The 25479-nt window shown below is 42.2% G+C and overlaps 2 protein-coding genes across 2 annotated transcripts in view; both read right to left on the bottom strand.

Moving 5' to 3' along the window:
• POSH (SH3 domain containing ring finger posh) overlaps nucleotides 1-16870 on the bottom strand; it is a 44397-nt gene extending 27527 nt beyond the window's left edge. The window contains exons 1-10 of the mRNA XM_080280099.1: nucleotides 16736-16870; nucleotides 14896-15399; nucleotides 13698-13753; nucleotides 11469-11583; nucleotides 10379-10477; nucleotides 9975-10111; nucleotides 4423-4779; nucleotides 3012-3103; nucleotides 2824-2923; nucleotides 1267-1434 (exon numbers count right to left, since the gene is read on the bottom strand). Coding sequence (XP_080136225.1) covers nucleotides 1267-1434; nucleotides 2824-2923; nucleotides 3012-3103; nucleotides 4423-4779; nucleotides 9975-10111; nucleotides 10379-10477; nucleotides 11469-11583; nucleotides 13698-13753; nucleotides 14896-15399; nucleotides 16736-16870 — 1763 coding nt within the window. The remainder of the gene's footprint in view (nucleotides 1-1266; nucleotides 1435-2823; nucleotides 2924-3011; nucleotides 3104-4422; nucleotides 4780-9974; nucleotides 10112-10378; nucleotides 10478-11468; nucleotides 11584-13697; nucleotides 13754-14895; nucleotides 15400-16735) is intronic.
• Nucleotides 16871-20074: 3204 nt separating this feature from the next.
• pps (protein partner of snf) overlaps nucleotides 20075-25479 on the bottom strand; it is an 80115-nt gene continuing 74710 nt past the window's right edge. Inside the window, exon 25 of the mRNA XM_080280191.1 lies at nucleotides 20075-24418. Coding sequence (XP_080136317.1) covers nucleotides 22761-24418 — 1658 coding nt within the window. The 3' untranslated portion in view covers nucleotides 20075-22760. The remainder of the gene's footprint in view (nucleotides 24419-25479) is intronic.

The following is a 25479-nucleotide window of genomic DNA, read 5'->3' as shown; positions in this document are numbered from 1 at the left end:
AGGGGTAGATCAGGGAGGATGGTGTGAGCTGGAGGGAGACCAGTGATAAGATGCAGAGGTATATGAATGAGGATGGTGTGATGTGGAGGGAGGATAGCCTGATTACAGAGGACAGGGTTACATGGACTCATTCTGTTTCTGGTCACCCCCTCCAAGACTAACCCATCTTCTCTGGGTGTTGCTAATGCACAGCGGCAAAAACCAAAGTCAATGCTTCGGATTTATGTTACAGGATGGTCCAAGCAGAATGCTCCTCTTCCATTCCACTGGCCAAATTTTTGTGCCTTAGGGGAACGGCTCAGCCAGTGCCTATCCTTCATCATTTATCCATTTCCTACTCTCACTGTCATCTTCATGGCCACACCAGAATACCAAGCTGTCTCCGCAACAGAGAAGACCCTGGCAGGTGAGTTGTCAGTGGAGCACTCATTGCTTACTGGAGGCTCTCATTTTAGCTGCCACTTCTCCTCAGTCATAACTCAATCATTCCCAGATGTTCAAGGAGGCAACATGCTTGTCACTGCTACAACTGTTACTCTGCTACACAGTATAGCATGCTTGGAACAGATCTTGTACGTGAAAAAGTCTTCAAACATGCTGGTGTTAAATTTATAAAAGTTCAGATTCCAACCATGGTTGTATGTTGACTTTGTGCTGAGACTAAACACCTGTCTATAGTCAAAATTGTCAAACTCATTCAGTATTTTAAACACTTTAATGAGGCAACCTTTTAGTCAATGAGTTTCTAATGAAAAGAGTCCCAAAGTCCTCTGGCAATCCCTATAACTTAGTCTCCTGATGGACGGAATCCACCCCATGAAGTCCATGACTGGGACAGTGTGAGTGAGGTGGAGAGGGAGGAGACTGAGGATGAGATGAAAGGATAGGGTAGAGAGGTCTATGGGAGAGGGGGATGTGGATCGGGAGAGAGGGGAGTCAGATGGCAGAGAACAGGGTGATGAGAGGCAATCTGTTTGTGGCCACCCCTTACTGGATTAAGGCATCTGGCTGTGGAGAGATAGATAGTGTAACATAATCTATTCATATACATTCATACATATCAGGTGTACGTGTGACTAAATATGCTTAAGGTGCCAACACGATTGAATTTGCTGATACTTGTCTGCTTCGTACAAACATGTATCACCAAAGTCATAAAGCACAGTCACATTTACACCTAATACAAATGAATATGTATGGATGGAATATATTACAACAGACTGCAACTGCTGGCAGGTTTAAGATACAGAGGGACCCCTTACTCACTTGGCCAGCTGTACATAATTTCCTGGGAAGACACCAGTGCGTTCTGTGGTGAGGCAACGACCCTTAAACCAACCATCCTGACACTTCTCGCTGACGGTGTAGATGTAGCCCTTTCGCAGCTCCAGCTCGTCACCCTTCCTCCCGCGGTACGAGTAGAGCGCCACGTAACTGAGGACACGTGGGCTAAAATCAGACAGGGTACAGTTTCCTATACAAACAGGGTCATAGCGCTAATGTGACAGGGGAGAGAGCCTGACAGTAAATGAATCGTATCGCATCGTACTGTTTATAAAAGTTCCAACAGGCTTGCACATGTCGGCCTTGGTCACCTAATGGTGGTTCTCCATGCTGCTCAATTTCAGGCAGCCTCCCTATCAGTTCCTTATCCCTTAAGTCTCACTCTATGACCTCATTCCACATCTTTTTTGGTGTGCCTCTCACAACCCAGGTCTTTTTAGGTCTGCCTCTCCCAACTCATCTTTTTTGGTGTGCCTCTCACAACCCAGGTCTTTTTGGGTCTACCTCTCCCAACTCAATTCTTTTTTTATCTGCCCCTCACAACCCTACCCACGATGTTTACACGTCTCACATTTTGTGCTCAACTGTCATTCTCCATCCTCTCAACAAGCCCAAACCATGAAAAATATATGGAGTAAAAAAAATAAATAAATAAAATGAGTCCCCAGTAAAAATATGCCATTACTCCACACTCATGACTTCAAAACTTTACAGTAAAGTTAGGTAACGGACAATTTCCGAATACACCTTTTGAGATGTGGAAACTTAAGCTACGTTACAAGAGTCCAGCACATTTAAGAGAAGCCAACCAGTGTACTCCTCTTTGGTGACCATCATCATCATTGTCATCATCATCACCATCACCACTTTCATCATCATCATCACCATCATCATCATCATTCCCTTGGCACTCGTACACACACACTAAATGGATTAAAGCCACCTGTAAATTGGCATAATAAAACAGAAAAACACATTGGTCCTCACTCTCATCAGTTAAGGAAGCTCCCTAACACCTCTTCCTAAGCAGTTTATTTTGGGGGCTGGTTCATATCAATCTATATAATATTTATGCTGAATATGGTGGTATTGGAGTGATTTAAGTGACACAAAACGGGATAGTAAAGAATAATGAGCAAAATAAATCACCTAGGAAGAGGTGTTAAGGAACTTCCTCAATGAAAATATGGGCCATTATTAGACTGAAAGGGTTAGGAGTGCAGGATGAATAAACTGCATTGTGGTACACCTTACAATGTGAGTGAGAGACTAACTAGGAGTGTATGTGAGTGAGGTGGAGGGAGGGAGAGGGAGGGGGAGACCAAGGATGAGATGGAGGCATGGAGGAGAGAGGTACATGAGATTGAAGGGTGTAAGTTGGGGGAAGGGAAGTGAAATGGAAGGGACAGGACGACATGGAGGTGATTTGTCTGTGTCCATTCTTTACGAGATTAATGTGTCTGGCTATAGATAGACAGACAGATAGATAGATAGACAGACAGACTGATAGATACTTAGACAGATAGATGGGTAACTTACAATGTGGTAGCATTGACCTGAGTGGCGGTGGAGGTGAGCGGCAGTGTGGCTGAGGATATGGATGGTGATGATGACGACGATGGCGGCGGCGGACGCACTCGTGGCGACCCCAGGGTGTCCACCGCCATGCTGTTAGGGGTGGTGGTGGTGGCGGGAGGTGGAGGGGGGTTCTGGGGAGGTGTCCACATCCCCCGCTCCTGCCTCCTCCCTCGCATCAGGGCCGGAGGGGGTGGATGAGCTGGATGGGTCGTCAGTGGGGCTTACGATCTCTACGGAATGTCTGTCAATGAGGATAGTTCGTTACACTCATTTCTCCCAATACCGTCTCTCTCTCTCTCTCTCTCTGGGGCTTATGATTTCTATGGAATGTCTGCCAATGAGGACAGTTAGTTACTCTCACTCCCAATACTTATCTCTATGACATCAAATCCAAATACTATATCAACCCTTTCTTTATACTGATTCTCTCTCTCTCTTTGAATTTGAATTTTCAGTACATTGCTTTTTGTCATTCTCTCTCTCTCTCTACATCTGAACACACTATTAAAAGCTTCAGTATACACACACACACACACACACACACACACAAATTCATACACCAAGCCTTGCAACTCCCATCCCTCTTCATGTAACAACACAATATCGTTAACACACAACTGAACAAGCCATTCTAAACCCAACCCTCTCTCACTAACGGCACTCCAACATCCACTAACCTACCTTTCTATCCTTTTATTTATTTATTTATTTAGTTAGACAGTTATCATTATTGTTTTTAATTTTCATAAGTCCCTAATCTCTCTATCTACTTTTGGGGAGACATCGGGAAGTGAAGGGTTGATGGTGAAGGAGTTTTAAGAGGGTGATGATGGTGTGTGTGTGTGTGTGTGTGTGTGTGTGTGTGTGTGTGTGTGTGTGTGCACGCTGGTGAATATCTGAACTAACAACTGTGACAGGCATGCAGATTTAAAACACACCAAAAAATGTCAAAAAAAAAGGTATGAAAATGGTGACACGCAACCCGAGTAAATCTTCCTTTAACGTGTAGGGAGAGAAGACGGAAAAACACCAATGGAAAACATGAATCAAGAGGAAAAGAGGACTGGGGGACTGATACAGGAAAAAGCATGCAGGGGAAAATAAAGGGCGATTGGACTCTGGAAATAAGGAATGCGATTATAAAGCTGAGAGAGGAAGGCAAGCAGGGTGGGCAGGGGTTGACTACCTATGGGGTCAAGATCGGAAACGAGAGAGGCTCGGATAAGACAGGAAGGTGGAATGGATTGCGGTGCTGGCCTGTTATGGGGTGAGTGTGAGGTGAATGAGTATGGGGTGGGGTGTGGGGTGTGTGTGGGGTGGGATATGGGGTGTGTGTGGGGTGGGGTATGGAAGGTGTGGGGTGGGGTGTGTGGGGTGGGGTATGGGGTGTGTGGGGTGGGATATGGGGTGTGTGGGATGGGGTATGGAGTGAGTGTGGGAAGGGGTATGGGGTGTATGGAGTGGGGTATGGGGTGTGTGGAGTCGGGTATGGGGTGAGTGTGGGGTGGGGTATGGGGTGTGTGGGGTGGGGTATGGGGTGTGTGGGGTGGGATAGCCTACCTGTGGGGTGAGGCAGGGGAGCGAGGGGGGCTGGGGTTGAGGGTGCGTGGGGCGGTGAAGCTGTGTCTCTTCTCCCTCTGCTGGCGGGTGTTGGCCCCACGCAGAAGGGGCGGGGCGGCCACAGGTGGGGTGGGCGGGGCAGGACCAGGCGGGGAATTGGAGGTGGGCGAGGCAAGGGAAGGGTCGGGACTGGTGACCGCAGAGGACGAGGAGGAGGAGGACTCTAGTGGGGTGGAGGACGAGGGTGGAGGGTTGATGCCCCCGCCCCCCCCATCACCCAGTATCAGGGGTGTTGGTGCCTCCCCATCCAGGCCGGTGGGGGTGGGGGGGGCCAGGCGGGAGGGGCCCTGTTGTGCGCTGCAAGAACAACAACAACAGCACGTCACCACCACATCACACACGCCAACCTAACCACTGCACACACAGTCCTCAAAGTTCCAGTCCTGCACACTTCACCAACTCTGGAAACTTCTTTTAAAATTCCCAGCACCCTAACTCTTTACATTTCCAGCATTCCAACATTTTAAATTTCCAGGTATCCCAACTTTTTAAACTTCCAGCACCCCAACTTTTTAGATTTCCAGCACCCTAACTATTTAAATTTAAAGCATCCCAACTTTTTCAAATATCCAGCACTCCAACTTTTTGAATTTCCAGCACCCCAACCTGACCAGATGGCAGTAACCCCTCCACATACACCGGCAAAGTGTTAAGCTCTCCTTCCAAGTATAATGAACCACTGAAACCTTTATCATAACCTAATGTGTTACCCAAGTCTCCAGTCTGACCCCAACTTGCCCTGTAAAATCCTCTCTGACCCCAACTAGACAAGATATGCTTTCTAGGTACATAGCCTATTCTAGAGAGGTAAAGGAGATATAAGACAGTTTGTACCATATTACATAATTTCTAAAGGCTCCAATATGCTTGCATGCGTCGGCCTTGGTCACCTAATGGGGGCTCTACACGCTGCTCGATCTCTAGCAGCCTCCCTATTCAGTCACTTATCCTTGAGGTCACACGCTATGACTACCAGGCCTTATTGTTTACTGATTCCCACATTCCAACTTGAAATCATTAGCAAATCAACCACTTCCTGTGCTCATTTCCAGCAAAGTTTTGGAAATTTGAGGACTTAATGCGGCTAAGAGTTAAAAATTATGTACCCAGATAATCATATCGAAGGTACAGCATACACAAGTCCAATCACAAAACACAGTTGAGTTAATATGTCAAAATTAATAGGGAGAAAGGCTGATGATATAGCTGGTGGAAATGTTGGGTGGAAGACAAAGGTTAGTACTCGAATTCTTTATTTTCTATATTTTCTTGGGCTACACGGAATCCATCTCCATTTGCGTAGCCTGAAATGTTAGAGGAAATAAATTATTCTAGCTCTAACCTGTCTCTCTATCTGAGTGGTCTGAAATGTTAGCGAAAATAAAGAATTCAAGCTTTAACCAGTGTCTCTCTACCTGTGTAGCTCGTAATGTTGGAGAAAATAAAGAATTCAAGCTCTACCCTGTCTCTCTCTACCTGTGTAGCTCGTAATGTTGGAGAAAATAAAGAATTCAAGCTTTAACCTGTCTCTCTATCCGTGAAGCCTGAAACATTAGAGAAAATAGAGAATTCAAGTTCTAACCACTCTCTCTCTTCCACCCAACATTTCCACCTGTCACACCTGATCACCTACAAACACAGCCATTGTTTGTTAGTGGCAATTACAAGCATAATGATCCCCAGGTTCAATTTATACCAATAAAATGATACATGTTCATAGATTTTTTACTTAGTTTTTTCTTTTTTCTTTTGTGTAAGGGAGAAGGAACCAAAGGCTAAAAGGCCACACAGATCGTTCCCTACATGAAAAATGAAGATAAGAGAGAGCCAAATTCAAGACTCATTCATTTTGAGATGCCTGGACACACTGCATTTGAAAGACTGGTGGTCGTAGGCAGCAGGAAATACAGACAGAGGAAGACAGTTCCTGAGCTGACCTGTTGCATATATGAAGGACTGGGAGTAACAGTTAACTCTTGCATTATCGTGTACCTTGACATCACCCAACCTTTTGTTTAGTCAACTTGAAGGTCATTATGTAGGGACACAGGGGTCAATCAAGGCGAAGTCTGAATTAACGAGATCTGATATAGTAAGGGTTTCTGTACTTAATAGTAACCATTATATGCGATGACTTGTTTTATTATTACTGGTACAGTCACACCAAAAAGTAACAGTGCACACCTGACGTGAAATAACCTGAGACGATGGCTGATGTCTATTGGAAACTGGATAATTTTTTCCCCTATCTTAGAGAACTTGCTTTCTTAGGGATGCGCCATGTGGATTGCTTGTGACATTTTCTAGTCCGCCTGTTATTTATGTATTTTAAAATTATTACAGATAAATCTTATCAAGAATTCAAGAGCTATACTGTTCATTCTGGAAATCATTGTACCCTACCTGAGTGATTGTTTTTCAGGTGACTCTACTACCATCAGTCAAACTATACTCAAGTTATGAAGGATCTCTAATTGTAAAGCCTGGCCAAAGCCAAATAATAATGAAAATAATACATCACTACTACTAATATTAATACTAATAATAACAATAATATGCAGAAAGAATTCAATGAATAAGATATCACTGGGAACATTCATCACTCATAATCAACAGTTACACTGAAATACTATTAGAACTTTAAAGAAAAACAATTATGGTGTGCAAAGTCATATTACTGGAAATTTTCAAAACAATTATGATGAGGAAATATCACAGGAACTTATCAAAACAATTATGGTACAGAACGACATTTTATCGGAACTTTCAAAACAATTATGGTGTAGAAAGTCACATCAATGGAACTTTCAAAATAATTATGTGGAAAGTCATATTACTGGAACATTTAAAACAATTATGATGCAGAAAGTCATATTATTGGAACTTTCAAAACAGTTATGGTGTAGAGTCATACTATTACTGGAACTTTTAAAACAATTATGGTGCCAAAAGTCATATTATTGGAACTTTCAAAACAGTTATGGTGTAGAGTCATATTATTACTGGAACTTTTAAAACAATTATGGTGCCAAAAGTCATATAATTGGAAACTTTTTAAAAATCCACAGGAAGATGGATCATGTATGTGTTGCAATCCACAATATATAAGGATTTCTATATGGTCTAAACAGACATAAAGATCTATAATGTGTTCACTTTAACTAAGCCTAAAATTGCCATCTCTCCATCTTGAATGCCAAGTGGTAATAGGAGAACATCAACAGAATATAATGCTAGTCATGAAGAAGTGCTATGGAACTGATGCTGAGCCGTAGCATTGTCTTACTCTGCCACTGAGCTACAGGAAATAAGCTTTAAAAGGACAAAAAATCTCCGCCTAGTTAAAATGAATAGAATGTAGTAAGCATTTGGTCCTAAGCTTGAATTCTTGTCAGGTAAGGAGTCTCCCTAACACCAATTCCTTAATGATTTATTTTCCAAACTACTCATTAATATCCCCCGGTTTGCTCATTATGTTTTTTCAACACCGACATAGACTGCATGAATAACACACAAGAATATAGTAATGGAACAGAATCAGGAATAAATCAGTAAGGTAGAGGTGTTAGTAAGCTTCCTAACCACACAAGAAAATAGTAACGATGCAGAATGGTGAGGAAGAGGTGTTAGTAAGCTTCCTAACCATACTAGAATACTCTTTTCAATATCAACACAGACTGCATGAATAACACACAAGAATACAGTAAAGGAGCAGAATCAGGACTAAATCAGTAAGGAAGAGGTGTCAGTAATCTTCCTAGCCGTATTAGAATACCATCCCTGTAGTTTTATGAACAGGACGACAAAGGAAGGGAAATACAGTAGATTATGGCAATTAGTAATGATATGGCATATAATGATTTGAACTGATGCTGCTACTCAAAATGGTATAAATGGCAACAAAGTACAGTATATGGTACAGGATGAGTCAAGTGTTTGGAAACAAATGTCACATGAAGACAGCCTTTTGATGAGCCCTTTCCCTAAATTTCCAGATTTTTGACTCACCCTTTATTTTAACATGCCATATTCTTATACCTATAAAAATTATTTAAGGATTGTTGTTGTTGAACACCCCAGTCTGTCCTGCCATGCAAACCCATCAACCACAGGCATGCAACTGCCCGTGCAGTGAACTGATAATCTCTTGCAGTTGACAGCACCCTGCAAGACTGAGGAGCAGACAAAAGTGTGGATATTTTGTTCCTGGATGGACACCACATTTGTGTTGCTCCACCAAGTTAACAGGGGCACCATAGTGGGTTCCACATCACCCCTTCATTTGGTTATATGGCTACCACCAGCATTGTAAATGGCTTCCTGGGTTACAAAAAACCATTTGGCTTGTCACTCAGTGTAGAGCTGCCTCAAGTAGCAAGAAGAGTACTGTAATAAAAAGTGACATGAAGGAAAGGAAGAAATATGAAGCACGGAGGGCACACACAGAGTTAAGAATGACAAAGATGAAAGAAGCAGGCAGCACTATATCAAGTGAATGGATGATGATCAACACCACTATTTAAAAGCAAATTCATTCATTCATTCATAATCTAATCCAGTGTTGCCCCATGAGGAATGTAGGAACCCTATGGTTCGGATAGTTGGTCCTGACATTTAAGATGAGAGTGACCAGCCTCACTCATCCCTGAGTGGCATTATGTGAGCAATAAACCCCAACCACCCCTTGGATATAAACCTGCACCGGCTCAATCTGATTGGAGCGCCTTAATTACCCACTAACCCACCAGGCGCCAAAATTTGGTTAATCATCATCATCATCATCTGGACCTTTTTTCCCACCCTAGGGTAGGGTGAGGAGTGGCAAATGTTAATTTGGTTAAAAGTATTATTTAAAACTATCACTGGCACTTTGTTAGTCAGAAATCTCAATACAAGGCAAAAACCTACTTATAATTATGCCAAAACTTACATTCTCCCTGCATCCACAAAGTTAAGGCACCCTACTGAAAGTGACTCAAAGGCATCTGCAAGCCAACACTAATTATAGGGGCAGGAGGACACTGCTCTGAAATACATCTACTACAATATACTCCACTACACAGGAAATAAAGTGACTCTGACACCAATGTTCCACTGAATGTCAGAGTGTTGGCACTTTCCACATTCCAGGAAGGAGCCTACAGGAGGTGCTGCCGTGCGCTCTAGGTGCTGCAGCTACAGTGGCCACCTGACAGCCAAACCTCCCCTTATTTCCTTGCACCTGACCATGAGAAGGATCCTGGTCTGACCCTGGTGAGCCACTGTCTACCACACGGGGGCACCTGATCCCAACAAAGTGTATGTACTGTACTAAACCTGTAGCATGGCCCCACAGAACCAGCTGCTTACCTGTGGTTGATGGTCTGCTCTGCCTGAGACTGGAATTATGCAACACCAACAGCAACAAAAATAACAGATACAGCTTCACAAAACTATTAGGCAGGGAAATTTAAAGCATCATCACCACAGTCTTATGAATCAAAGGACCTTACTTGAGTGAGAACTTCATGAGAGTCTTGGCGGCTGCATTAAGGTCGACGAAGGAGAGCGGGAAGATGCCAATACGAGCCCCAAGCTTACCCTCGGCCCAATTCTCATCCACTCGGCGCAGGACTGTGATGATCTCTCCCTGGAAACACACAAATAACACACAAATACACCACTTCAATTCTGTACAACTAACAACATATTTCTAAAGTTTCTTCTCCTTATTATTATTATTATTATTATTATTATTATTACAGTAATTATTATTATTATTATTATTATTATTACCACTACCACCATCACCACTATCACCACCACCACCACCACCACCAACTTTATCGTTTCTTTACCACTTACATGTGTGAGACGCACTTTAACACTGGATTACACAACAGACACAAATCCTCACCTTGTTGAATGTAAGGCAGTCTCTCTCCTCATCGTTGGTCATCTTGAAATCGTAAAGAGCTTTGCACTGGGGGATGTGGCTCGGCAATGCTGTGATTACCTGACAAAGCAAAACATCAGAATACGATTAGAGTATACCCTCGTTATATCAGGTCCCGTTATATCAAATTATCGAATATACCGTCCCTCGCTATAAAAAAAACCCGTTATACAAGATTTTGGATATATCTACCACCCAGGCCCTTGCTAAATACCCTGTTATACTCAACTCAGGATATAATGAGGAGTAAGTGAAAGGAGGCACTGTTTATTTATCATTCATGCTTTAAAATCTTACATCTTTCTTATATACAAAACCATCCATATGTATTTTCATTTACAAAAAATATCCATATGGATTTTGATTTTTTCTTTCCTCAAAAAAACAAGAAGGGAAAAAAGAAAAAGAAAAAAATCCACATATATTACTATTTTTCCCTCAAACTTAAAATCCATCCACACACACACACACACACACACACACACACACACACACACACACACATATCATTATTTTTTTCTTTCTATATGCAATTCATAAGTAGCCTATTTTAGAGAGAGAGAGAGAGAGAGAGAATAATGTACTCTGTGGCAGAACTCAAAATGCACCAAAAGTTCAAATTCCTTATTGTCACCCTCAATTTCTCCATTTCAATTCTGGCACATTCTGAGCTGCTCCATGGAACTCCCCCCCCCCCCCCCTCTCTCTCTCTCTCCGGTTTCTATGGAATGTCTGCCAACGTGGATAGTTCATTACTCTCACACCTCCCAATAACATACATCAGAACACATTATTATATCTTTCAGTGCAATGATTTTCTCTCTCTCTCTCTCTCTCTCTCTCTCTCCCTTTCTCTCTCTCTCTCCCCAGTAACACACATCTAAACACATTATCAAACCTTTCAGTGCAATGATACTCTCTCTCTCTCTCTCTCTCTTCCCAATGACACACATCTAAACACATTATCAAACGTTTCAGTGCAATGATACTCTCTCTCTCTCTCTCTCTTTCTTTCTCTCTCTCTCTCTCTCTCTCTCTCTCTCTCACTGACCTGTACATAGGAGGCTGGAAAGTAGCCCATTTGATTGTTTAGTTGTCCCTGGTACCAGTTGCTGTCGATTTTTTTGCGTAAGATGATGATGTCCCCTTTCTTGAAGCTCAGGTCTCTACGTAACACAGAGTTTGTTACAAGGCAATACATATATAGCTTTAGAAGTAGTAGTAGTAGTAGTAGTAGTAGCAGTAGTAGCAGAAATAAATTAGTAGTAGTTGTAGTAGTAGAGGTAGTACATATTAGTATAGTAGTAGTAAGTCGTAGTGGTGGTGGTGGTAGTAGCAGAAGTAGTAGTAGTAGTAGTAGTAGTAGTAGTAGTAGTGGTGGCAGTTGTAATAGTAATAGTAGTAGTAGTAGTTGCTGTACATAAAACCAGTGGACTGGAGGCTGAAACTGCTCTTTTCCTGCAGTCCACTCATCTTTTAGGGGATAGGGAGGGAGTTGAGGGACATCTGTATAACCAGGCAATGGATCCAACTGGCTATATCAGTGCCACCACATGAAGGCATCCTCTGCACCACCTCATACATTCTTGGTTAATGCTTTCCACTTCAGTTATTGTGGTTTTCAAAATATTACTCATACGACACTCCTTTCTGCATTCCTTTGGGCGTGCTGAGAGGACGGAGGATGACAACAGGATGCAGAGGGTGAGAAGCGCAAATGTCAGGGGTAGGGTCATGAAAGGCAGACCAAAAAAAGACCTGGGACAAGGTTATAGTGACCTCAGGGATAAGGGACTGAACAGGGAGGATGTCAGAGGCTTAGCAGCAAAGAGAACCGCCATCAGGTGACCACAGCTGACATATGTGGGCACGTCGGAGCCTTTATAACTGATACGATAAGAACTCTTTTGGTCTGTCGCATAATTCTACATTCCTTATACATATCTATCAATTGTCTGTTTTGAATTTACTGTTTCTCCTATCTCCAAATCATTACATTATCTATCTATCTATCTATTGCCAGATGCCTCAATCCCGTTTGGGGTGGCCACAAACAAATCGCCTCCATGTCGCCCTGTCCCCCGCCATTTCACTTCCCTGCTCCCAACTCACACCCCCCTCTCTCATACACCTTTCCAACCCATCCCTCCATCTCATCCTCGGCCTCCCCCTCCCTCTTCCCCCCTCCACCTCACTCACATACACTCTCTTCGTCAGTCTTTCACCCTCCATCCTCTCCACATGGCCAAACCACCTCAGTGTGTTCCTCATAACGCTTCCTATCACATCCACATCCACACCACAACGCTCCTTTATATCGTCATTCGCTAAAAAAACAAACATACATTATCACCATTTCAAAACACTACCTTCAGTAATTTTGTTTGTGGTATCATTCGTATTATTTTTAAAGGCTCCAACATGCTTGTACACGTTGGCCTTGGTCACCTAATGGCAGATCGTTGCTCATCTCTGGAAGCGTCCCAATTTAGTCCCTTATTCCTGAGGTCACACACTATAGGTTCATCCCAGGTCTTTTTCAGTCTGCCTCTCACAACCCTACCCCCAACATTCACACTTCTCACTTTCGGTATCCAATTGTGACAATCTTTAATCTTGCAGTTCATTACCTTATAATCACACAACATTAACTCCACTGTGCTGTACTACATTATATCACATAACATTAACTCCTCTATACTGTATTACATTACACAATATCACATAACATTAACTCCTCTATACTGTATTACATTACACAATATCACATAACATTAACTCCACTGTGCTGTACTACATTATATCACATAACATTAACTCCTCTGCACTGTACTGCATTACTCTATATCACAACACTAATTCCTCTGTACTGTACTATTTCTCATTCCTCTTGCCTTTCAGACATTATTCCCATTTCAGAATCCTACCCTACCTTCTTCAGTAACTTTCCTTCCTTGTGGTAATCTCTTTAATCCTACAGTCCACTATCAACTCATCTCATATTAACTCTTTTGTTTTAAAATTACTGAGTTGGATTCTGGTGAGCGACTAACTAGGAGAGTGTGCCAGCAAGGTGGAGGGAGGGGTGAAGACCGAGGATGAGATGGAGGGATGGAGTGGAGAGGTATATGAAAGAGAGGTATGTGAGCCAGGAGGAGGGTGGCAAAATGGTAGGGGACATGGCAACATGGAGGCTCTTTGTTTGTGGCCACCCTTTACAGGTGCCTGGAAATAGATAGATAGATATTCCAATTACAAAAGAGCCAGCCCTTGTACTCACCCTGCCTCTTTTCTCTCATAATTATACAGGGCTTTTGCACACGGCTGGAGGGATGTCTGTGGAAGAGAAACAGTTATTAATATCAAAACTAATAACAAAACTTATATGTATCTCATGTGAAGAGAATGGAGAATGAAAGACTGACTAAGAGGGTGTATGTAGGTGAGGTGGAGGGAGGGAGAGGGAGAGGTAGACCGAGGATAAGGTGGAGGGATGGAGTTGAGAGGTATATGAGGGAAGGGGGGGTGAGTTGGGGGGAGGGTAGTCAAATGGTGGGTGACAGAGCGACTTGAAGGCGTTTTGTCTGCGGCCATCCTTTGCGGGATTAGGGCGTCGGGCTATAGATAGATAGATAGATAGATCTCAAAGGGAGCTGAACACTGAGCACTGGAGAGAAAGTGGTGCACCTAGAACATATACACTGTACAAATAATAAGTCACTGAGAAGTGTGGAGATTGCGGGTGGAGTTGCGAGAGGCAGACTAAAGATGATCTGGGAAGAGGTCATACAGATAAGGGACTGAATAGGGTGGCTGCCAGAGATCAAGCAGAGTGGAGAGCTGCCATTAGGTGACCAAGGCCAATGCAGAAAAGATGGTGGAGCCTTTATAAACAATACAACACGACAAACACCCTAACATCACTGCACTTTATGGATGAGAAAGTGAGTGAATTTTCAGACACAAATGGAACTATCAAGCTGGTGGCATTGATTGTATTTCGTCATCCACAGATTATATATCATCGTACATAGAGTAAATTTACGGAATATTGGGCATAACACAATACTGGTGCTCACCCCATCAGGAGTTGCCATACACACTGGGGGGAGGCTATTATATCCAGACATATTAAGCACAAATGACCAGTTACTCTTACCTTAGCAGCACAAACAATACATCCTAACCATTTTTCAAATATAAACCCTATTGAGCCACATTCTGCTAGACTGTATGATGATGAAGACGACAATGATGACAATGATGATGATGATGATGATGATGATGACGATGATGATGATGATGATGATGAAGATGACAATGATGATGACGACGATGACAATGATGATGACGATGATGACGATGGTGATGACGATGATGATGATGAAGACGACGATGAAGAAGATGATGATGATGATGATCACGATGATGATGATCACGATGACAATGACGATGATGATGATTTTCGTGTACGGTACCTGTCTGTGCTGAGAGGGGGCTGGAGGTGGCTGTGACGCTGGTGAGGGCGCTGGTGCAGAGGACACACTGAACCCACCCAGGGAGGACGACCCGCTACTCGACACACCGCCACTCAATGCGTCCTGGCTCCCTTGGCTCAGAGATCCACCATAACCACTCAGGACGTCGGATCCGTAGGAAGTTCCGCGCCCGACTCCTCCCCCGGTGAACCCCAGTATGGTCTCGGAAGTTGGGAAGCAGCCGTAGGGTCGAGTGTAAGGGCCTAACTGAACTGCAGATAGGGGAGGGGGAGGGGCCTGGGTGAGGGGGGCCCCATCAATAGAGGTGGGTCTACCTGGGGGCTGGGCGGGGTGTGGGGTGATCTGTGAGGGCCGGGGGGGCTGGGTGAGGGGGGGCCGAGGGGCAGCCTTCATGCTCTCCAGGATCCTCATCAGTAAGATGTTCGGCGGCAACTCGTCCAGCGGCACGTTGACCAACACACGACACTCGGGACATCGCAACTCCTGGGGCACATATTAGCACTGTCAGCTGAGATTCTTTCAGTCTGATTATGTATTTCAGTTACAGTCTTAGCCCTGACTCCTTTCAGTGCAACTGTATAGTTCAATTACTGTATGGTTGATGTGTATATGTATGTATGTATGTCTTTGCTATCTTTACACAAACTTATTCAGCTTTGGGACTGAAATAAGGTTATGTATGGATTAATGGAGGCTATTTCTAATCCTGTCACTAGAAATGGTTTCCCCAAAGTTAACAAATTGAAAATGAAAAAAAAGGGTCACTGGAGTCAAGAAGTCAATACTCCATTATCCTTGTCAATACAAATCAAAGTATTTTCTTCACTGACATGAAATCAATATAACTACATAACAATTGACAGCCATGACTAAAAATTCACTGTTTTCATCAAGAACACTCTGTACCATTAATTCATTCCAATACAGTATTTACAGTTACATTAAAAAGACCAAATTACATCTAGAATTAAGTACAGTATGGTACATCACAGACACCTGGCCAAAACTGTGGAAAAGTTTGTGAAGTTTTATATACAAAGTTTTGGCCAAAATATGTAATTTCCTACCAGTATTTACCCTCATCCCTCAAATGTTTTTCAGGGACGACCTTAGTCCTGTTTCCCGCAAACTTGGAATTTATCACACACACATACACACACACACACACACACACACACACATGCTAAGAAGGATAATAACATCATTCATTAGACCAACCCTGGAATACGCATCAGTATTCTGGAGTCCTCATCTCAAAAAACACATAGACAAGATTGAAAAAGTTCAAAGGGCCGCTACAAGATGGATACCAAGCTTAAGGGACCTAAGCTACGAAGAAAGACTAAATAAACTGAATCTACCAACACTACATGACAGAAGGAAAAGAGGTGACATGATAATGCTATATAAGTGCATATCAGGGAAGGAGAAAATAGACATAAATGATTACTTAACATATGGAGAAGCATCAGCAAGAGCAATGGAATGCACTACCGAATGAAATAGTGTGTGCCAAAACAATTCACAAATTTAAGGATATGTATGATAAATATGGTTTAAGACACGGGACAGTACGAGCTTGACTCATTCCTGTAAAGATACAATTAGGTAAGAACACACACACACACACACACACACATTTACAAAAAAATCTAAGGTATGTATTACTGTACAGTATTAGAACTTCAATGACCACGATACACAAACAGAGATTTCATTATACAAAACCATAGTGCCTATGATTACGATTTTAATGACCATATGTAAACAGATTTCATTCAACGACACTGTGGTTGATTCAATTCTGGGGCAGTGTTACCTTGTGAGTCTGTACGATGTCGTCAAGGCAGCGTCGGCAGAAGGTGTGTTGACATGGCAGTGCTCGTGCAGTGGCGTCAAATTGCTCCAGGCAGACCGAGCACTCCAGCGCATCACTAGGCAGCACCTGGTCCATCATGGCTACACCTCCCTCCCTTAGGCCTTTATCTCTCTGTCAACAATGAGAACTTCTATCTATCTATCTATCTATTGCCAAATGCTTTAATTTTGTAAGGGGTGGCCACAAACAAATCGCCTCCATGTCGCCCTGTCCCCCGCCATTTCACTGCCCTGCTCCCAGCTCACACCCCCTCTCTCATATACCCCTCCATACCATCCCTCCATCTCATCCTTAGCCTCCCCCTCCCTCTCTCCCCCTCCACCTCACTCACACACTGTCCTTATCAGTCTCTCACTCTCCATCCTCTCCACATGGCCAAACCACCTCAACGTGTTTCTCCTAATGCTTCCTATCACATCCATATCCACACCATAACACTCCTTCACATCCTCATTTGTCAGTCTGTCTCTCCATGTGACTCCACAGGCTCCTCTCAAATAACTCATTTCCACTGCTCTCACTCTTGACCTGTGTCCCTCTAACAAGGTCCAAGCTTCACTTCCATACGTTAGAGTTAGTATCACAATACTGTCAAAAAATCAGGACTCTGCACTCCACTAAGCAATTTATGATTTAAGCAAGCAACCTATTGTTTCATAATTGTATAATTCACCTCTGACATCCCAAATCCTAAGAAATACCTGATGTGATACTAAGAGCATTAGGGTTATATTTGCCGACACCACTGACTGTGCATTACTGGGGATTACCTGTCTACTCTATCCACCAATCTATGGTCTAGCCAGATGCCACAATCCCATAATGGTTGGCCATTTGTCTTTGAGTTAGTTATTTTAAGGGGAGGGACACTAACCCTCTGCCAACCCACTTGCTGACACGTATGGTTTGGTTATATGGTTACCACCCAGCACTGTAAATGGTTTCCTGGCTTACAGGAAACCATTAGGCTTGTCACTCAATGTAAAGCCACCTGAAAAGGAAAAAGTATTAAAAAGTAACAGGTAAGATAGTAGAAATTGCAAGAGAGGAGGGAAGACACAGAAAATGAATGATAAAGGTGAAGGACAAAGTAGGTAGGACTACATCATGTGAGTGGATGATGGTGCAAAGCAGGAAGAGAGGGGGGCAGACATAGGAAATTAATGATAAAGATGAAGGATGAAGTAGGCAGCACTACATCAAGTGAGTGGATGATGGTGAGAAACAGAAAGAGGGGAGGGAACACAGAAAAAAAATGATAAAGGTGAAGGAAGAAGTAGGCAGCACTACATCAAGTGAGTGGATGATGGTAAGAAACAGGAAGACAGGAGGGCAGACACAAAATAAGAATGATAAAGATGAAGGAAGAAGTAGGCAGCACTACATCAAGTGAGTGGATGATGATCACCACCTACAAGTTGATTCACACCCAAAGCCCATACACCCTTAAAGTCAATTTGGTAAGGTTAGAAATGGTTGGTTTAGTTAAATTACAGTGTTAAGTTAGTTAAGTCTGATTATACCAACAATAGTATGGAAGTGAGTAAAGGAAGGAAATGTGGAAGGAGGGAAGGAAGGATGAGTGGAAGAAAGGATGGAAAGAAGGGTTACAGAATTTAAGCTATCTCAACCCAGAATGTAAGTAATGAGACTAGCCTAGTTCCTTCAGATGAAAAAGTAAGTAGTTAAGATCGTTAATAGAGATGTAGGTATAAGTAACAAGCATTATTCATCACCCCATAAGAAGCGCTAGTCCAGATCAGTCTTACTCTCAATATTTTCATGCTATCATAACCTGGTATTCAAGTTACCAGTGGCCCAGTTCCCTCCAATGAAAATAAATCAACTCCAGGAAATACGTGAGTAAATATGAAAGTTAAAGAGCAATATCCTCCCTTCACCCCGAGGAGGGCCAGTCCGGATTAGCCATAAGACCCTCATTATTCCTTTTACTCCACCACCACCTAGTATCCAAGTAGCGAGTGGCCCAGTTCCCTCTGATGAAAACATGCCAACTATAAGAAAAAATAAGTAAAAGAGCAATATCCTTCCTTCACCCCGAGGAGGTGGGCTTGTCCGGATCAGCCTTCAGACCCGAAATATTCCTCTAGTACGTTCGTTCCCTATTTTTTCGACTAACCAGCTATTTTCTCCCCATGTATAGATTCCATGGAGGTAATGTAAGTACTGTGAAGGTGTACTTACGAAGAGTTATCATTAAAACTCTTTCGACGCCCTCTCCAGAAGTCTCTCATTATGGTTCCAAAAATCTCTTACCAAAACAATTATAGGCATTTACTATTATGAATTTCAAACCCAAACACTTAATTTTGATGAGAAAAGATAGTTTAAACCTTTATTAACTACGTCTGTATTATTTTCAAAGGCTATTGGTGATGACGTATTGTAATTTGGTTTTTGTTTATATATTTTCAGAAGAGTTTTTTGTGTTTACCTCCAGCCATGTTGTGGGTCTGTCTCACTCCCTCCAGTTCCTTTAATTTTTTCCTCCATACCCTCCAGCCAGTGACTCCAGGTGAAATCATCATGGAAATTACACGGGAGAGTCGATGCTGAGTTACTGTGAAGGGTATTGAGGGGAAAATAATGGAGTTTAAGTTAATTTCTCTTTGCCTTAGGGGGTGTGGGGGTCAGCAGGCAGTACCGTCAATATTGAATACATCAGAAGGGTCTTTGGTCCTTTCCTCATTAATATTTTGGCATTTGTTCCCAGTTAGATCCATAAACCGGTGCTCTAGTGTGTAGTATTAAGCTGACAGCCATAATTTCTTCTCCCATAGGGGGTGTCAGAGCCAGCTGTACCGTCAGTATTCTGTATATTCTGAAAGTTCTCTAGTCTTTTCCGCAATGATATTTTTTCCTGTCAGATCCAGAAACAGGTATTTTGATATTATAAAGCTGATAGGAAGAACACCTTACACATATTCCAACAGTAACTCACAACCTTCAGCGGTTCAAGGCCAACTGTTACAGATATTTCATGAAGGAAGGACGCCAGTAATCTGATGTATATGTATATTTTTTGGTTTAATCTGTTTTTCCTTGGTTTCATCTTAAGAATAACAGCAACAAAAAATATTGAGTGTTTCAACAGATGCTTGGCTGTGTTGTTATCCATCCTAAGTGATTTAATTTTTTTGTCTTAGTTGTTTTTCTGAACTAGGTATGCCTGTGCCTTTTATATCTCATGGGATTTAAATATTCATAATTCCTGTGGTGTTTCATTATTTTTATTTTTTTTACATGTATGGGTATTCTGAATTTACATAGGGTACCATACAGTTACAAAAAAACTGTTAACATTGATAGTCTACAAAAGGAATTACCAAAAAAAAATTATTACAAATATATGGTGGATGTGAAAACAGTGAACATTTGATAGTCAGTCAATTAGGTATTTACTACAGACAGGCTGTGGATAGATTAATAGATAGATAGACCATAACATAGGCAGATGGCAGGCAAACACATGGTACAGTAATAGGAAAATGTTAATAGGCAAAATCTTCACAAGGGAAATACAGTATTTGTTCACCATCCAGAATCCATTCCTGCTTGGAGGGTTTTGACTCACTGTACCCTATAAGTAAAAATATTTGTCCTCTTTAATGTTACCAGTAGCTGCTGTTTGACAAAAAAAATTGCTCCACTCACATTGTAGCTACGAATACATCTGTTGTAAGCCAGGAAACTATTTACAGCAGTGGGTGGTAGGCGTATAACCAACCCATACGTGTTCCCTGCCTGCGTGTCAACAAGTGGGTTGGTGGAGGGTTAGTGCCCCTCCCGGTGAAACTAACTCAGGACAAACAGCCACCCCTTTCGGGAGTATGGTATCTGGTTATAAGTAAATAGAACTCCATTATCTATAACTGCTGTACATTAGCACTGCATCCTCATGTTTCCTTTGCATATATCTCTGCATTGTTGTTTTATCTGGAAAACTGAAATTCACGAGTCAAATATACTTTTTTTATTAGGAATGACAACATGGCATTCTGCCTCTTTTAAAAAATATTTTTACAACAAAATGCATGCATAAATACAAGAATGCCTGCTCTCCTATGCTGACAATATTATATACTTTAATATATATACAAACTTAAATGTCACACCTTCCATTATGTAAAAGATTTCTACATAGTTAACAATGACTGCGTCTGCTTTTATACAATGCTGCTGGGATGAAGCTGCATGACTTACCTAACATTTGCAAAGACAACACTCCTGCTTCAACTGGCAACATTGGAGCTGACTCAATAATTATCTATGTACATTTATATACATGTCTTAAAAGGTTTAAAAAACAGGTACCGCATAAAAAACACTGCACCTCCCCACCAATGCCTTGTACAATACCTCACTGCATCTTACCATCAGTGTTGTGTGAGTAGGTGTCAATGATGTCACTCATCAATGATAAGTAAATCACGATGCTACTCATCAGTGACATGTAACTCATCAGTGACGTGTAACTCATCAGTGATGCTACTCATCAATGATGTGTAACTCATCAGTGATGCTACTCATCAATGACAAGTAACTCATCAATGACATGTACCTCAACAGTGATGCTACTCATCAATGACATGTAACTCATCAATGATAAGTAAATCAAGATGCTACTTATCAATGACATGTAACTCATCAGTGATGCTACTCATCAATGACATGTAACTCATCAGTGATGCTACTCATCAATGACATGTAACTCATCAATGATGCTACTCATCAATGACAAGTAACTCATCAATGACACGAAACTCATTAATAATGGACAAGTAACTCATCACTGACAAGTAACTCAATGATAACTCATCAATCATAACTCATCACCAATGAGAAACTCACCAATAATAAGTCATCAATGACAAACAACTCATTAATAATGAGTAATTCATCAATAATGTGTGACTCATCAATGACAAATAGCCCATCAATGACAAGTTACTCATCAATAACAAGTAACTCATCAGTGATAAGTAACCCATCAATGACAAGTAACCCATCAATGACAAGTAACTCATCAATGACAAATAGCCCATCAATGACAAGTTACTCATCAATAATAAGTAACTCATCAGTGATAAGTAACCCATCAATGACAAGTAACCCATCAATGACAAGTAACTCATCAATGACATATAGCCCATCAATGACATGTTACTCATCAATAATAAGTAACTCATCAGTGACAAGTAACCCATCAATGACAAGTAACTCATCAATGACAAGTAACTCATCAATAACAACTCATCATTGACAAGTAACCCATCAGTAACAAGTAACCCATCAATGACAAGTAACCCATCAATGACAAGTAACTCATCAATGACAAGTAACACATCAATGACAAGTAACCCATCAATAAGTAATGCATCAATGACAACAGAAACTTCAAGTGGGCAGGCTGTAGCAGACAAAGAACTATGTACAACTCAATAATGTAGCTAAAAGACAAATCCTAGACTAATTGAAATGATCCAAACTAAAATTGTACTAATAATGCAGCTAGTGCACAGCCACATATAATGCCCGCCTGCAACACTTGGAGTTTCAATTGCTAGTTTTCTTTTACTGAGAAACTCAACATTTTTGGTGTCAATTATTTTTTTTTACTGTGGAACTCAGCAGTAGTCTTACACTGAAGAGCTCAACTAATTTATATACCAACTAAAACTGAATATGTAAATTTAGGAAAACTTTCAATACAATGGCAAAATTAGTTTTGTATTCAGTTGCCACATTGTGTAAATTGGTGTCCTTGAGGTGCCATTCCTGGGTTCTGTATAAATGACATGGAAAACTTTTATTACCAGACCTGAAAGATGCACAGACAGGGAATGTGTTATACTGTGCATAAAAGTAATAAGTAAATCAGACCTACAAACCTTCTTAAAGTAGCAGTATGGCCCCTCTGAATACAATATTGAACTGGGTAATATTAGTAGTCAATCTCTGGGATGTATTCGTCAGCATCTTCAGAAGGCTGCTCTCTCTCCCTGTCCCTTTGTCTATTTCTGTCCTTATCTCTAAACTTACTGTGTTGCTGACCGTCTCTGTTTCTGTTGTGACCTCCATTCCTTCCATCATATTTCTTCCCTTTATGCCTGGAATGTCCCTTATCCCGCCCTAACCTCATATTACGGTCTCTGTCCCTGTCACGGTCTCTCTCCCTGTCTCTCCCCCAGTTCCTGTCTCTGTCCCTCTCCCTGTCCCTGCCCTTACTGTGCTGCTGCTGCCCCCATCCTCTTGCCCTGAAGTTATCCCCTCTCTCCCACTCGTGGTCTGGGTACCGCTCGTGCCTCATGGGCCCAAGTGGACCAGGATAGCCTGAAGGACCATGTGGAGGACCATGAGGGACACCATAGCCAGGATGACCATGGTCGGGGTTACCAGGGTGTGGACCAAGTGGGCCAGGAGGACCAGCTAATCCAGGAGGACCAGGTGGACCTGAGTGTCTGCCCATCTGTTGTGGAAACATATCCATGGGTAAAGGCGGCCTCATAAATGGTGGAGGTCCGGTGATGGAAGGTGGAGGCTGGGGTGGAGGAGGTAAAGAGGTCTCTGTGACCATAATGGGGCCAGGGGGATGAATAAAGCCTGGGGGCATGAAGGGTGGGGGTGGAACTGGAACGGGAACTGGATGGAACGGTACCTCTGCCCCAGCCTCTTTTACAAGGTTTTCATCTTCCATCTCCAATGCTGCCTTGGCAAGCAGCTCCTGATCACTCATCTTACTCAAAGTCTGGGTCTTATCTGCTTCTGACTCTACCTTAGCTTGAGCCTGTGCTTGTGCCTGGGCCTGTGCCCGGGCCAGCCGTGGATCTCTCACTCGCAAGTCTACATCTTCATCCGCTTTAGTCTCCTCCACTTTACTCACACTTTTTTCATCAATCGTGCTCTTTAAAACTCTCAAGTCTACATCTTTTGTAATGTCTTTATTAGACTTACTATTCAATAAAGGTCTTAAATCAACATCAGCCTCACCTGGTTTGATGGGATCAGAGATAGTATCCTTCTGAGTGTCATAATCCTGATATTTACCATAAGTCATTACAATAGGATCTGACGTCAAACTTAATCTTCTCTTGATTTCCTGTTCTTTCTGTTTAATTTCCGCCTCCTTCTGCCTAATATTGTCCAAAATTTCTTGCAAGTTGGAGGGTATATTGATCTTAGAAGTGTCAAGTTTGAGATGATCACCAGCCAGAGGGGGAGTCTGCGAACCTGAGGGACTGTACGGCTCATCCTCGTCGTTGGTGATGGTTCGCTGCATCTCACTCAGCTCCTTTTTGTGCTCCTCGATCTGCCGGTTCAGCTCTGCCAGCATGGATTCCTGGTCCAGCGATGCTTCCACATAGTTGTCATCTGTCGTGTCGTCCTTGTCATCATGGGTTGAGTCCTGCATGTGCCGCCTCTTTGTCTGTCCTCCACCGCTGCCTTTCACTCGCCTCTTGAGAGATCCCGGCTCCTGGAACTCATAGGAGGCGCCCTCATCATCGTCCGTTTCGTAGTCCTCGTCGTCTTTGGCTGCCAGGGCAATCTCATGGATGTCCTCATCTGTGGGTAGCGGTGGTGTGTAGCTTCGTTCTCCCACCTCTGCTGAAAAATACACCTAATTAGATTGCTAGAAAAAAAAATCATATTAGAAAACCAGAAAAAACACATTATTAGAATGCTTGAGGAAAAAAACAGAATGCTTTGGAGCGAGAGAGAGAGAGAGAGAGAGAAACTTTTAGAATGTTAAGGGGGAGAAAAACTTATAAAAATGATTAAAGTTCAAAAGGAATATTGGTTCCGATTTGTAACATGTCCAGTGATGAGGAATTCTAGAACGATGATTGAATAACTGAGGATGACGTCACAAATAACACAGAAAAGAACAAATAAATAAGATGGAAAAAAAGCACAGGACAATGATTAAATAACTAGAAGACAGGAACAAATGGAAAAGAGGAGTCATGTATGTAAAGGTGGTGAGCTTGTTTTGGTGGGGAGGAGATGACAGTTTAAGAGTTAGCCTCATTAATTCACAGGTGTTGAGACAATATAAAACTAGTATTTAAAACAAGGACTGGTGCAGCTTCCTCTGAATACATTATGAAAATACTTGGGTTCAGTGTTTACAAATAATCCACGCTTGTGTCTGTGTAAACTATCTTTTGACACCACTCCATGCTTGATATCTCCTTTGCTAACTTCCCTAATTCTAAACCTTATATATCTCCCTTGCTACTTTCCTAATTGTAAACCCTATGTATATACTCTGCTACTTCCCTTACTAATTCTAAGCCTTGGAATCATCACATAACATCTAATATCACATTTTCTGGGATGGCATCTTTCCTCTACCTCCATTCACCAATATACATAATCACCTCTCTCCAATTTTTCAACATGTCTGAATCACCACACTCTATCTTTTAGCACAACAGGCACTTTCTCTACCCAGCCAACTTCTCAAATGGAAAGCTTCAGAGACATGTAACTCATTCTCCCTTCACTGCATTCATATACCTCTTCCTGCCTCTTTATAGATCACTGCCAAACAACACTGGATTTCTTTAAGCTGTGTGTTCATTTTTTATCACTACATTGCTACCAGACAACAATGCATCTCAAGTCTGTTCATTCTTACCCTCCGCTACATCATACATCAC

This window comes from Coenobita brevimanus, chromosome 83 (genome assembly GCF_032717465.1).
Source record: "Coenobita brevimanus isolate Jiangsu-jjx chromosome 83, ASM3271746v2, whole genome shotgun sequence".
Taxonomy (NCBI): domain Eukaryota; kingdom Metazoa; phylum Arthropoda; class Malacostraca; order Decapoda; family Coenobitidae; genus Coenobita; species Coenobita brevimanus.
The sequence above is the reverse complement of the archived record's forward strand: the minus strand, read 5'-3'. Positions and strand labels throughout refer to the sequence as shown.